Raw genomic sequence first — 15385 nt, forward strand, 5'->3', positions numbered from 1 at the left:
AGGGTGAAGAACGTAACACATTCAGCTTGAATAATAATTTTAAGTTATAATTACTCTGTGTTTACATAATTTGTTTGAAACATGTTCAGCAAGACTTCTGTCCATTCTGCTTAGAGAGTGCATGGCACTTACTTTAAACTTCCTTATGCATCACAAAAGTTTTTATCACTGAATTTTCAAAAGTCATTAAGAGTCAGATTCATTTTACACTATTCTGTCTAACAGGAAGAGGGAATTTCCAATAAAATAGATGAGATCAAGCCTATCTTTGTGGAAGTAAAGGGCAAAGGATTATTCACAGAGGTTTGATAAATTTTACTCATTTTCACTGGTTTATGAATTTACTTTTTATGTTTCTATTAACTTAATGAAAATTAAAGTCCTTGACATTCACAACCTGCTCCTAGTTAATGGAAAATCTATTTCAGGTTATGGATGCATACTATGATAAAGTAAATAATCCAAAGTCAAATGGAGCTTGTTTCTGTGCAGTGTGCAGAGGAAAGGTGAGCAAACAAGATTCATTGGCTTCTGTAAAATCAAGTTAATGTCTGATTTGTCAATTAATTTGTGATAATGTAGCATTTATTAAATGCAAAATTTAATCATAATGTTTCATGTTTGTAATAAAACGTAATTGCTGTCACTAATCTTGATATTAATGTTTAGAACATTAGGAATGGGGGGGGGGGAACATTCACACCTCCTGGTGGCTTTAGTCTTCAACAGGGTCATGGCTGATTTCTTACTTCAGACATCTTTATTTGGTGCCCTTTCTCAATATCCAGAAATTTATTGACTTCTGTTTTGCATGTAATCAATGATTAAGGCTTCATTATACTTTGGGGTAGAGATATCTGAAGATTCATTACCCTGTTGCAGAAAAGCAATTGTCTTAATTTCAGCCAGTCCCTTATTTTAAGATTATATCCTCCAGTGTTCTGAGTTGTTTAGTCAGGGCAAGTATTATCTTCATCTACAGCTCCAGGAAGAATTTTGTGCATTTCAATGAGGTCATCTATCATTCTTCTAAGCTCCTTAATAGAGGCCTCACCTACTTCATATCTCCTCTACTGACAAACCAACCATCCTAGGAATCAATCAAACATACCCTTTTTTCTTAGAAAAGGAGAGCATAGTCCTTTCATGAAGTATTACCAAGAACCCATAAAATTGCAAGTAAGATAAGTTTACTCTTGTATTCAAAGTCTTCTACAACTTGGTAATTGCTTAATATACTTGTAAATGTTAAATTCACCAGTTAAAATACTGTCAGCATATACAAGCACAATTAATGTGCAGGAACAGCAAATTCTTTTCTATCATTGTATTTTGTACATTATCCTACCAAGCATTAAAGGCATTGAGGGAGAAAGGAAAAACCAACACAAGCTATTAGATAAAGTAATTGAAGTGTTTTCCGGGAAGGGTATCAAAAAGATAATTAGACAAGTTCGAAGCAAATTTTTTAACAAAGTATATTTATGTCACCTTATACAACCCTGAAACTCGTTTTCTTGTCGAGATACACAGTAAATCCAAGAATCAATCAGTGAAGACCGCACCCAGCAGGATAAACAAACAACCAATGTACAAAAGACAGCAAATGGTGGAAATACAAAAGAAAAAAAGAAATAATAATAAGTAAATAAGCAATAAATGTCAAGAACATGAGATAAAGAGTCATTATTGGGCAAGTGTAGTTATCACCCTGGTTCAAGAGCCTGAAGGTTGAGGGGTAACAACTGTTCTTGAATGTGGTGGTGTGAGCCCTAAGGCTCCTGCACCACCTTCCCAATGGCAGCACTGAGAAGAGAGCATGGCTTGGATGATGGGGGTCCTTGATGATGGATGTTGCTCTCCTGCAATAGTGCTCCATGTAGATGTGCCTGATGGTAGGGAGGGCTTTACACATGATGGACCAGGCACTATTCACTGTTTCCTATAGGATTTTCCATTCAAAGGCATTAGTGTTTCCATACCAGGCAACAATGCAGCAGTCAATATACTCTGCACCACACATCTATGGAAATTTGTCAAAGTTTTAATGTCATGTCAAATCTTTGCAAGTTTATGAGGAAGTAGAGCTACTGCCGTACTTTCTTCATAATTGCATTTGTGTGCTGAGTTCCCGCAGTGATACAGAACAGCCATAAATGTTTGTCATTGCCCTTCACTCTGGGACAAGTCTGTTTGGGTTTGGATTTTCATAAGTAAACTACACTACATTATTAAAACCATTGTGTCATCATTACTAACTCAACCTGGTGGTTATTTATCTTTGGCATTTGAAATAATTCCCGTACATTGAATATTTACCACTTGTTAACTGAAGCCCATTTAGATCTCATTCATTTAAATGGCTTTTTTCATAATTGTGCTAGGCCCAGAAAAGATCCTGGGAAATATTAACACAGAGGAATTTAAAGTTGCTCACCCTCTCCACCTGTGATCCCCTGATGAGAACTAGCTCGTGAACCTCCGATTGAGCCTACTCAGAGATAGACAATATTAGATTGATTATTGTGTAATAAGCCAGATCTTATTAGGGAACTTAATGTAAAGGAGCCCTCAGGAGACAGTGATCATAATATGATTGAATTCATACTGCAGTTTGAGAGGGAAAAGCATCAGTCACATGTATCAGTATCACGATGGAATAAAGGGAATTGCAAAGGCATGAGAGAGTAGCTTACCCAAGTGCATTTGAGGAAGATACTGGTGGGGATGACGGGAGTGCAGATGTGGCTGAAGTTTCCGGGAATAGTCCAGAAGTCGCAGGATAGATATGTCCCAAGAAGTTATTCGCAAATGATATGGGTAGGCAACTGTGGCTGACAAGGGAAGTTAAGGACTGCATAAAAGCCAAGGAAGGGGCATATAAGGTAGCAAAAGTGAGTTGAAAGTTGGATGATTGGGAAGCTTTTAAATCAAACAAAAGACAACTAAAAAAGCAATAAGAAGGGAAAACATGAAATATGAGGGAAAACTAGCCAATAATTTAAAGTAGGCAATCGGAGCAGATTTAAGTCGCAGGATTTGGTATGTTTCATCATCAGCCACTTGAAGCACTGTCACAGTGGATCTAAGTGGTACTGGATAATAGTTATTGAGGCAAGTTACCACCTTCCTGGGCACAGGTATAATTGAAGCAGTTGAGTATCTCAAACTGCCGAAGCATGAAGTTAGAGATATCTTGAATATTCCAGCCAGTTGAACGGCACTCCAGGGGCAAAATCTTGTATTCTGTCTGGGTAGCCTCCAACCTGATTTCTCTAACTTCAGTTAATTTTCTCCATCCCCCTCCCTCTTCTTCCATTGCCCACCCTACCTCTTCCCTTACTACTTCTCTTCTGATCTCCTATCACCTTTCCCTGGTGCCCTCTTTTTCTTTCTCCCATGGTCCACTCTCCTCTCCTATCAGATTCCTCCTCTTTCATCCTTTTAGTTTCTGCACCTATCACTTTTCAGCTTCTCACTGCCCACCCCACCTATCACCACTACTCAACCGGGTTCACCTATCACCTTCTAGCATGTACTCCTTACCCTCCTTCCATACCCTCCTTCCACCTTCTTATTCTGGCATTTTCCCCCCATCCTCTTCCATTCCTGATAAAGGCTCTCAGCCCAAAATGTCGACTTCCATAGCTGCTGCCTCACCTGCTGAATTCCTCCAGTATTTTCTGTGTGTTAATCTGGAAGTTTCAGCATCTGCAGAATCTCTTGTGTTTACTTGTTCCCCCAAGCCTCTTTGTTAATAGTCTAGTAATTTATCTGCTGCACGTCTGCAGTAACCACCATTCTTGGAATTTAATTGATTGAAACTTGGCATCAGTGCTCTGGAGTTAAAGATGCACATCTAATTTAATGAGTAAATTATTCTGCCACAGAAAATTGCCTTTCTGGCTTATAGTGGTTTTTGGAATTATTTCAGCTAGAAGATAACTCATAAAGGTAGAAAATGCTGCAAGTTCTCAACTGGTCAAGCAGCATCCGTTCATAGAGAAGTGGAGTCAATATTTCATCAGAACTGGAAAAACAAAAACAAACGTTTTAAAATTCAGGGGGAGTAGTGGACATTAATTAAAGGAATGCTTGAAATAGGGTGCAGACCAAAGTTATGAAGATGCTAAGTACAGGAAATTGCATCAGCAATGGATAGTAATGTAATCCATACTACAGAAAAAGTTTCTGCATTTTTAGCAAAAATATATCTAGCAAAATAAGGTGTATTTGTGCAAAATTTAGCAGGTGTATGTGAATGAAAAGAAAATTAGCATTCCCTCCTTTTCAAGTATATTGAGCTCCTGTCTACATGGTGGGATTATGTCCTTTGATTCAACATATCTCCTTGAAAAGAATTAGGACAATTTGAACAGAATTAATTAAAATAGATATCAATTTTATGAAAAAAGATACTTCTACCATTTAAATTCCTCTGTACTGTATAAATACCTTTGCCTTCTTTAGGCCAGTGAAGGTTTGGATTTTGCTGACATGAATGGGCGAGGTGTGATTATCACTGGTTTGCCATTTCCTCCACGAATGGATCCAAGAGTAATACTGAAGATGCAATTCCTTGATGAAATGAGAAGAAATTGCATTGGAGGTGTTCAGGTATTGAACAGACAAAGCATAAAGTAGCTTAATGAGCCAGTCCTTTAACAGCATCTGATTCATAGACCTATTTACTTAGTACTTGCTATTTGATGGTTATCGATTTATTAACACTATATGAAGTTCAAATTATACTGTCCAGGTGTGAAAAGTAAACTTCTCGGTAACTGCGCATAGATAAGGTCAAAATATTCCATCTCCGTGAGAGGATACCTGGTTTTGCTTTTCAGGAAGTTAATTTTGCTTTTTAGGTTAATACACAAATCATATTGCTTCTATTTGATAGGTCTGTTTGTCAATAGTGTTCACAACAAATTAAGTTTTATTGCATTGGCAATGTTACTCAATTAATTTACAGTTTTATGGCATGTTTGTTTTTAAGTATTTGTCTGGACAAGAATGGTACAGGCAGCAAGCTTCACGTGCTGTCAATCAAGCTATTGGAAGGGTAATTCGCCACCGAAATGACTATGGAGCCATTTTTCTTTGTGATCACAGGTGTGTAAATAAATCAAGTAAAATCTTATTCCAATGCAACAAGAAATGATAAAAGTCAGTGCCAGAATTAACTTACAACATCATCACAAATGTAACTTTACTACTAACATTTTTTTTAACTTACTAAATTCTAGTATGCCATATGATTTACCATTTAAATCAGAAGTGTCAAATTCATTTTAGGTCACGGGCCAGATTGGGCAAAATGCGATTTCACGCGTGCCAGATCAGTTGTGCACGCGCGAACGCACGTGTGCATGCTCCCACAGCTGTCGTTGCCTTCGTTTTTTCAACCTGCTGTCATGTGTCTCAGTCTCTGCTATAACTACAAAGTGTTTCACTTTACGAATTTCGTTTCTTATGAAGAAGATTGCCTAGCAAGCATTATTTTTAAGTTTGGTATTAACTTACAGTCATAGGCTACAAGAAAGTTGTGTTGAGAGAGAGAAAAAAATGATGCTATTTTGGCTAAGATTGTTTTGGGAGCTACACCCTTTCCTTAATAAACCATTTGAAATCGAACGTTAGCAGACACAAATGTAGACCTAACAAAACAAATTGTAAATGTAGGCTACACAACCACACCTAATTTTTATTAGCAATCAGAGTCAGACAATGAACACAGTTAGCCTTTACTTTTATTGAACTGATCACATTTACAATAATAAAATAGTCAGAAAATGAATGAATCACAATATTATGACACTTAATATTTCATAATGCATTTTGCTTACGTGTCGCTGTGCATCAAACAGTGTCACTCATTTTTTCACTCGCTGCTTCCAAACACCTAACATCTCTTGGCTTTAACCAACCTGTCAACATCAGGGACCAGGTTCTGGGCAGTTGTGATTTTCATAATGTCATTTAGATGTCTGTGTGTCAGCTGTGAGCGCGGTTTGGATTTGTTAATGTTCATTATGGAGAATGATGATACGTCCTGATCATGCAAAGGATCTTTGAAGCAAAGTCTGTCATCTTGGGGTACATCAGTCCCAGCTATCGATAGAATGCGTCCAGACCCACAGTCTCAAATTTATATTTCAAAGCCCAGTTACACTGAATTTCGATTAGTTCCATTTGGAGTTCCTCCAGCACATCTGATGCTGCATTGACGGCAAATGGCGAGCAAAATAGTGAGAATTCCTTCTCGAGCTGAGTGAGGACTTGGAAACGATTCTGAAACTCACTTTTCCGCCATGATATTTTATCCTTGTACCTGTCCATGTTGTCATTATTCCCTTGAGCAACACGCACAGACTGCAAAGAGGGGAAATGAGCTGGGTTGCTCTGGGATAGTTGCATATCCCACAAGCCTAATTTGATTTGAAAGACACGAATGCTATCGTAGTATTCCCTAACAAGTTGGTTGCAGCCTTGCATGTTAACATTAAGCACATTTAAGTGCTCTGTTATATCCACCAAAAATGCAAGATCGTGAAGCCAGTCTGGGTCATCCAACTCTGCCACTGGCTTCTCTTTCTAGTTCATGAATAGTCCAATTTCCGCACCTAATTGAAGAAAACGATTGAGCACAACCCCTCTGCTCAACCAGCGGAACTCAGTGTGGTAGGGTAGGCCGTGTCCAATATTACTTTAGGACAAAAGAGTGTCAAATTGCTGATGGTTGAGATCCTTGCCTCTAATAAAATTAACCATTTTGATTACTACATCCATGATATTGTCCATTTTCAGGCTCCTGCTACATAATGCCTCTTGGTGTATAATGCAATGAAAATAGAATTCCTGCTCTGGATTCTCTGTTTGAACTTTCTCTCTGAGTTTTGCAACAACACCTGCCTTTTTCCTGACCATGGACTGTGCGCCATTGTTCCCACGCTGACAGCGTGACTCCAGTCAACCCCCAGTCTGTCCAAGGCCTCGTAGAGGCTGGAGAAGACGTCATTCGCTGTTGTGGTGTTTGTCATGGGCACCATCTCCACAAACTCCTCAGTGATGGTCAAAGATGCATCAACACCACAAATAAATATTCCCAATTGAGCTATATCAGTTACTTCGGTGCTCTCATCAATTGCAATAGAGAAGACAATAAATGACTTCACTTTGTCTTTTAGTTGACTATTCAAATCTCCTGCAAGGTCCCCGGTTCTCTCTGCCACAGTATTTCTTGACAAGCTGATATTACCAAAAGCCTATCTCTTTTCAGGGCACACTAGCTCAGCCACCATCAGCATGCCTGCTTTGATGAATTTCCCCTCTGAGTATGGCTTCGACGTAGCAGCTATTTTGTTGGCAATAATATAGCTGGCCTTGACAGCTCCATCATGAGTTTTCAACTTTTGGTGAACACTGATTGCTGTTTTCTCAGAGCTGCTTCAAGCTCATTTACCTTCTGCGTTCTGAGTCGTCTTGCGTTCTTGTCATATTTTTCTCCTTGTGACATCTCATGGTGTTGTTTGATATTGTACTCTTTTGCCACAGCCACTTGTTGCAAGCATATCAGACACACAGGTTTGCCGTTGACCTCACAGAAGTAAAAAAACATCTTTCCAATTATCGTTGAATATCCGACCTTCGATGTCAACTTTTCTTGGAAAGCGTTTTGAACCACAGCAGCAAACAATCATAGCCTTGCTATAAGTGTTACTTACCTGAGTGTGTGTTTATACTGTGTCTGATGACATAGTGGTCTTCAGTGCAGATTGGTAGGTACTTATGCACGGCGGGTGATTAACTGCCGCCTATTGTATGGCTGCCGTACTGATACATAATAAATGGTTGTGAATATACTTTTTCCCCCCAAATCATCCCGCGGGTTGGATTGGACCCCTTCGCGGGCCGGTAGTTTGACACCCCTGATTTAAATAGTAAGAACAAACTAGCAGTGAAAACTTACTACATGGTAAATGACATTAAATTCTGTATTTCCCCCAACTTGGAGGCATATAATGTTTCTATACAGTACTATGCAAAGGTCTTAAGGCATCTACGTATAGCTAGGGTGCCTAAGGCTTTAGCACACTACTGACATGGAGCAGAGAGTGAGTTTGTAAATCTGATGGGAGCATTGGATGTTCAGGAATGGTGAGGGTGGAGCGCCACCAGAGCGATGTGTAACAGGTGGCAGCAAAAGAGTGCCAAGAACAAGGGGTGAAGCAGGTGCAGACACACCCAGCTCACACCAGGCAAGGTCATTTAATTTCTAACAATTGTTTTATTGATCATTGCAGAACATCTCTCTGGTGCTTCCCGCTCCCTCCCCTCTCCCTTCCCTTTTTTCCAACCATAATTCCACTCTCCCTGCTCCTTTCTCACTTCTCACTTTCAGTCCACAATTGGAGACCCACATCAGAAATAGGTTGTCACCACTCACAAATGTCATGAAATTTGTTTTGTTTTGCAGCAGCGGTACAGTAGTGTGTGTGTGTGTGTGTGTGTGTGTGTGTGTGTGTGTGTGTACGTGTACACACACGTACCATTGTGGTTTCCTCAGATGTGCAAGTTTACAGAAGACAATCTCCGGCCTTGCCAAACTTGTGAAATTGACGTGTGATCCCACCCCAAACTCCCTGTTTGTGTGGATGCCGTGTAATTCACTGCCCTGTTACAAATTAGTGCCACAAAATTACAGACAGTACACTGCCTACAATTAAAAGATATTATAGTTCTTAATTTGACTAAAGGGTTAGTAAAGAAAAGAACAAAAATAGACAAGGGCCCATTTTAATGAAACAATCTAATGTGCACAATTTGGCGCTCACAGTTTCCCCAAGTCACCAGCGCTCAATTGATCTCATCCCAGGCTTCGTCAAAACACAGTCCTGTTCTGGGTCAAATCCTACGACCTCTTCTCGCCAGCGTCTTCCCTCTTCAACTCCTCTCGAACAAAAGCTCCAAGCCCAACATTAGTGTCCCTCATCAGAGAAACCTCCCCTTCAGTTCGACCATCTTAATTGGATGGCCCACATTTCTCCTCATCCCTTACCTTCAACAATAACCCAAACATAAACTGAAAACCAGCAGCAGTGGAAGTAGTTAAAAAGGCATAAAAAGGCAAACTACCATTTAACCAACTAACAAATTATGTATGTAAATGAAATACAGAACAAATTTGAACACCATCAATTCTACCACGGAACTATTCACCTTTTGTTGATTTTGTTCTTTTATTTGACTATAAATGAACAATATGAACAGACATCTAATTTAGATAATGGACTGCTTTCATGCAATCCATTTGATGATTGCCGTAATACATGGGAGCAGAATTAGGTCATTCCGCCCATCAAATATGCTCTGCCATTGCATCGTGGCTGCTCCCGGATCCCACTCAACTCCATACACTTTGCCTTCTTGCCATATCCTTTGAATGCCCTGACCAATCAGGAAACTATCAACTTATGCCTGATAGATACCATGGACTTGGCCTCCACCACAGTCTGTGACAGAGCATTCCACAGATTCACTGCTCTCTGGCTAAAAAATCTTCTTCCTTACCTCTGTTCTAAAAGATCACCGCTCAATTTTGAGGCGTGCCCTCCAGTTCAGGATATGACCACCACAGGAAACATCCTCTCCACATCCACCTTATCTAGTCCTTTCAAAATTCAGTAGGTTTCATTGAGATCCCCACGCAGTCTTCTAATTTCCAGTGAGTACGGGCCTAAAGATGCCAAACATTCTTTATATGTTAAACCCTTCATTCCTGGAATCATCCTCGTGACCCTCCTCTGGACTCTCTCCAATGACACCACATCCTTTCTGAGATGTGGGGCCCCAAACTTGACAGTACTCTATGTGCGGCCTGACTAGTGTGTTATAAAGGCTCAGGATTATCTCCTTGCTTTTACATTCTATTCCCCTTGAAATAAATGCCAACATTGCAATTGCCTTCTTTACTACGGACTCAACCTGCAAATTAACCTTCTGGGAGTCTTGCACAAGAACTTCCAAGTCCCTCCACACCTGTGATGAACCTTCACATCATTTAGATAATAATCTGCAAATATTGTTCCTTTTACCGAAATGCGTTAGTGTACATTTTCCAACACTGTATTCCATCTGCCACATCTTTGCACATTCTTCCAATTTGACTAAGTCCTGCTGCAATCGCATTGCTTCCTCAGCACTATCTACCCCTCCACCTGTCTTTGCATCATTCGCAAACTTTGCCACAAAGCCATTAATTCCATTATTGAAATCATTAACAAATAATGTGAATAGTAGAGTCCCAATACTGACCCCTGAGGAACACCACTAGTTACTGGCAACCAACCAGAACAGGTCCCCTTTATTCCCACTCGCAGCCTCCTGTTTGTCAGCCATTTCTCTATCCATGCCAGTATCTTTCCTTTAACGCCATAGGATTTTATCTTGTCAAGCAGCCTCATGTGTGGCACATTACCAAATGCCTTCTGAAAATCCAAGTAAATGATATCCACTGCCTCTCCTTTGTCCACCCTGCTTATTACTTCCTCAAAGAACTCTTAACAGACTTGTCAGGCAAGAATTCCCTTTTCAGAAAGCATGCAGACTTTGATTTATTTTATCATTAGTCTCCAAGTACCTCAAAATCTCATCCTTAGTAATGGACTCAGACACCTTCCCAACCACTGACGTTAGGCTAACTAGCCTATAATTTACTTTAATTTGCCTTCCTCCCTTCTTGAAGAGTGGAGAACATTTTGCAATATTTTAGTCCTCCGGGACCATGCCAGAATCAAGTGATTCTTGAAAGATCATGATCAATGCATACAGTATCTCTTCAGCAGCCTTTCTCAGGACTCTGCAATGTAGTACATCTGGTTCAGGTGACTTATCCGCCTTGAGACCTTTGAGTTTGCCTATGTCTTCCAAATTTTCACTTACATTGTACATTAACAATGATTGTCAATACCTTCAAAATTTTCAGAGTGCCTAACTTGTTGAAGTAGTGGAATTGTTTCATTTTCATTTCTAGCTGTTTTTTGCAACTCCAAATCTGAATGTTTGAAACTACAATGAGCAAAATAGTTTTGAGTTGTCTTGCTGCTTATTTCTTGCCAACTATTAGTGACAATAATCACTTTTTTTTAACACAAACGCAGCATGATTGAAAATCTGTTTGCTCCAAGCACGGTGTAGTGTCTAGTGATCACACAATGCCCATGACTGTTGCTAGTTAGAAACTGGCAACGGTCTCCTGCCGCAATTAAGCGGCATAGTGTCACTAACAAACAAAGGGAATCCCAGCTATTTTCTTGATTAGTTTTTGTTGTTCCATAGAAGTTCCAAATAAATTGCTGCCACAATGGCCCAATTAACCAGAATCCATTGTATTTCATTATGCAAACCCTTTGAGCCTTATACTTTGTACCTCCATCATAGTATTATCCCCTTTGTCTCTACCAGTTCTAAATGGTTCTACCAAAATAAGGTTATTTCTTAAACTATTGACTCAGCACAATATGTCAGTTCTTCGACATCATTTTTTATTTTTATAACATTGTGTGTAGTGTTTGCTGTGAAAAATGAGGTAACCTAAATAAGAGCAACACACACAAAATGCTGGTGGGAAAACAGCAGGCCAGGCAGCATCTATAAAGAGAAGCACTGTCGACATTTCGGGCCAAGACCCTTCATCAGGAAGGGTCTCAGCCCGAAATGTCGACAGTGCTTCTCTTTATAGATGCTGCCTGGCCAGCTGTGTTCCACCAGCATTTTGTGTGTGTTGCTTGAATTTCCAGCATCTGCAGATTTCCTCGTGTAACCTAAATAAGATTAATGTTGAGTAAAGTGGACTACTGAATTTGATTAGACTGATGTTGGAAAAAAATTGATTGAATAAGTGCATATTTTTAACTGTTAGCAGATTTTTTAAAATATTTTTTGTCATTGATGTTTGAACTTGTTAGTTAGATATTGTTTAAAAAATACTATTCTGTTAAGTTCAGTCAGCTTTTAATTTCCTAAATTTAGGATTTGTTGTCGACTTCATCTGAGTTTGTTTCTTTTTAGATTTACAGGTACTGAAGTGAAATCACAGTTACCGTCATGGTTGCAGCCATATGTCAAAGTGTATGATAACTTCGGACATATAATTCGAGATGTATCTCAGTTTTTTCGTGTTGCTCAAAAAGTAGTAAGTATCCTACAGTATATTTGAATTGAACCTACAAAGTGCTGCTCCCACTTGTTATTAGCAGAAGAACAGTGGGCCAGCGGCAAAGAGAGATTATTTTTGGGAGGTTATGTGGTTTAGAGAGTAGCTTACTACTGTGATCTTTTTTCCCACCATGCGCTACAGCTAATTTTTTTAAAAAGGTTATTATTTGGAAGTTGTGTCAACCTTTTATATAAATTAATGTAATGTAATTTTAAACAAGTGTCATCCCTTCTAGAATTTCAGTTTAAAGTTGATCAAAGCTTTGATATATTTCAAAACATTTTGGATGAAATAAGTTCATCAACCATGAATGTTTTAGCCTATTATATTCAAAAGGTTCTCTAGTGCCACATGTTGTTTTTAAGAATACTGTATATTCCGGAGTATAAGCCAACCCGGAGTGTAAGCTGACCCCCCATTTTCAAGGTTTAAAAATGTGACTTCTCATGTTACCTTTGTATAAGCTGACCCCTTTTGTAGAGGTTTTTGATTTAACCAGAAAAGATCACAAGATCTCATATGCCAGTACTCAGCTTTGCCGGATCCGGATCCTGGAAATTTTGTGAACGAGTACCTGCTAAGAAAACAGGCCTACACATAGTAGAACGTCATAGGCAAGTTCTTAATAAATAAATCAGGGAGAGAAATTTTGGATTAGGTTTCCAATGGAAAAGAATCCTCTGAAATGTAACCCCCGTGAAACCATTCAGCACCCATCGTAATCTCGTTAAAACATAACACAAGGTGACGGGATCAAAACGTGTACTCAGTATTGAGTTTGTGACCACCATGTACAAAAGATTAAAACAAGTGCGATATGATGCTGGCTTCAAGCTGAAGGTTGTTGATTTCGCTAAAGGAACAAATAATTCTGCAGCTGCTAAGAAGTTTAGTGTAAACGAGAGAGAGTGGAGAAAGGCAGCGGTCGGCTGGATACATTGTTACCAGAGAAATGATTCGATTTCAAGCGTTGAAATGGGACGAAAAACACCATGAGGTCAGCGAAAATTTCAAAGCTACGCGAAGTTGGTGCACCCGATTTATGAACAGACATGATCTTGTGTTGAGACTAAAAAACAAAGATTGCTCAGAAAATTCCTGTTCAAGGCTGCTGCTGGATGGACGAAGCTGGTTGCTTGAAATGGGTTAAAGAGGTGTGGCGTCGACATCCGGAAGGTGTCAGGAAGGAAAAGTTGCTGCTTGTCTGGGACATGTTCAAAGCGCACTTGTCAGGTGAGACAAAAGCAGCATTGAAAGCTGAAAATACGGACATTGCAGTCATCCCCGGTGGTTTGATGTCTGTGCTCCAGCCACTAGATGTCAGTTTAAACAAACCAAAGAATTCATGTGTCGACAGTGGAACCAATTTGATTCAAAAACAACCAATAAATACAACCTGTCTTCCGTGTATTCGTTTTTCCAAAGTTGGCACCCTCTGTATAAGCCGACCCCCTAATTTTAGGACCAAAACTTAGGGCCAAATTCTCGGCTTATACACCGGAATTTATGGTATGCCACTTCTGGGCAAATTAAATAAATTTATTAATCATAAAATGATATAGTTGCATGACCATTACTTACAGGCTTACTAGTGTAATAACAGCATTTCCCTTGCACAAACAGATGCCTCCACCAAAACCAAAGATGGTGACATGTAGTGCCCAGTGCTCAGAAGTAAATTCTACCTCATCTTTTCCTTCTGCTTCTGTACAAATTCTGAAGAAAGCAAAAACTTTAGATTCTCATGTCCCCAGCCTCAAAAGAAAGCGTACAGGTACAGTATAATAATTATTGTAGATTAAGTCAACCATTTTCATACTTGGGTATTTATACGTGTGTTAGAAATCTATCTCCAGTCATTTTGAATAGACAAAGTTCCCAAAAGATTAACTACATAAACAAAATTTCAATCTTTGCAAAAGAAATAGTAGTGATAAATTCAGCAGTGTTTATCATGCAAGAATTTAATGTTTTACAGTATTACACAGAGGGAATCCAAGGTCATGTGCCATGTTCAGTTCAAGTTGGTTTAGAGGACCAAGGTTAATTAAATTTGACTAAGAAGAGGTCAGGATAGAGAATGAAAAAAATTTGGTGGTGCCACTTCTTGATTCAGTAATAGAGAAGGCAAATTTAATGTTGGCATTCATTCACAAGAACTAGAACACAAAAACAAGGATGTCCTGCTGAGGTTTTATAAGGCACTGGTCAGACCACATTTAGAATACTGTGATAAATTTTAGCCCATTATCTAAAAGATATGCTGGCCCTGGAAAGAGTTCAGAGGAGGTTTATAAGAATTACCCCAGGAACAAAAGTCTTAACATATGAATTTGATTTCTCTAAGCTTGTACTTGAATTCAGAAGGATGAGGGGAGAGCTCATTGACACCTACCAGATATTGAAAGGCCTGAATAGACTGAACGTTGAAAAAATGTTTCTATTTTTAACAGAATCTAGCTTCTGAGGAAACAGCCTCAGAGTAAGGGGATGATTCTTTAAACTGAAAACTGGAGGAATTTCTTCAGCTAGACAGTATTATATGATAAATTCAGCAGTGTTTATCATGCAAGAATTTAATGTTTTACAGTATTACACAGAGGGAATCCAAGGTCATGTGCCATGTTCAGTTCAAGTTGGTTTAGATGACCAAGGTTAATTAAATTTGACTAAGAAGAGGTCAGGATAGAGAGTGAAAAAAATTTGGTGGTGCCACTTCTTGAATCAGTAATAGAGAAGGCAAATTTAATGTTGGCATTCATTCACAAGAACTAGAACACAAAATCAAGGATGTCCTGCTGAGGTTTTATAAGGCACTGGTCAGACCACATTTATGACCAGATTCTATGGAATCTTGCTAGAGAGGGTTGTGAAGGCCATTGGGTATATTTAAACCAGAAATTGATAGGATCTTGATTGCTAATGAAGTTTAAGGGTTTTATGGAAAAGGCAAGGGAATGGGATTTTAAAAAATTAACCATGATTGAGTAATGGAGTTGACTCAATGGGACAAATAGCCTAATTCTGTTCCTGTACTATCTTATTATGGTCTTATGGTATGTGCGTATAATCAGGTGAAAAGGATAATTTCTGGTCAAACGTGTTAGAAGGTATGTGGCCTCCAGTGATGAGTGTGGGCTCTAATGGTCTGTGTTACAGTGTTGG

The 15385-nt window shown here is 39.1% G+C and overlaps 1 protein-coding gene across 3 annotated transcripts in view; it reads left to right on the top strand.

Annotated features, from left to right (window-relative positions):
* Positions 1 to 15385, top strand: part of rtel1 (regulator of telomere elongation helicase 1) — a 169053-nt gene that overhangs the window by 65309 nt on the left and 88359 nt on the right. For all 3 annotated transcript variants that reach the window (XM_073061710.1, XM_073061713.1, XM_073061712.1), the window contains exons 21-26: positions 226 to 303; positions 429 to 506; positions 4471 to 4617; positions 5000 to 5115; positions 12073 to 12196; positions 13844 to 13994. In XM_073061710.1, the coding sequence (XP_072917811.1) occupies positions 226 to 303; positions 429 to 506; positions 4471 to 4617; positions 5000 to 5115; positions 12073 to 12196; positions 13844 to 13994 (694 nt within the window). The remainder of the gene's footprint in view (positions 1 to 225; positions 304 to 428; positions 507 to 4470; positions 4618 to 4999; positions 5116 to 12072; positions 12197 to 13843; positions 13995 to 15385) is intronic.

The sequence above is a fragment of the Hemitrygon akajei genome, chromosome 11, assembly GCF_048418815.1.
Source record: "Hemitrygon akajei chromosome 11, sHemAka1.3, whole genome shotgun sequence".
NCBI lineage: Eukaryota > Metazoa > Chordata > Chondrichthyes > Myliobatiformes > Dasyatidae > Hemitrygon > Hemitrygon akajei.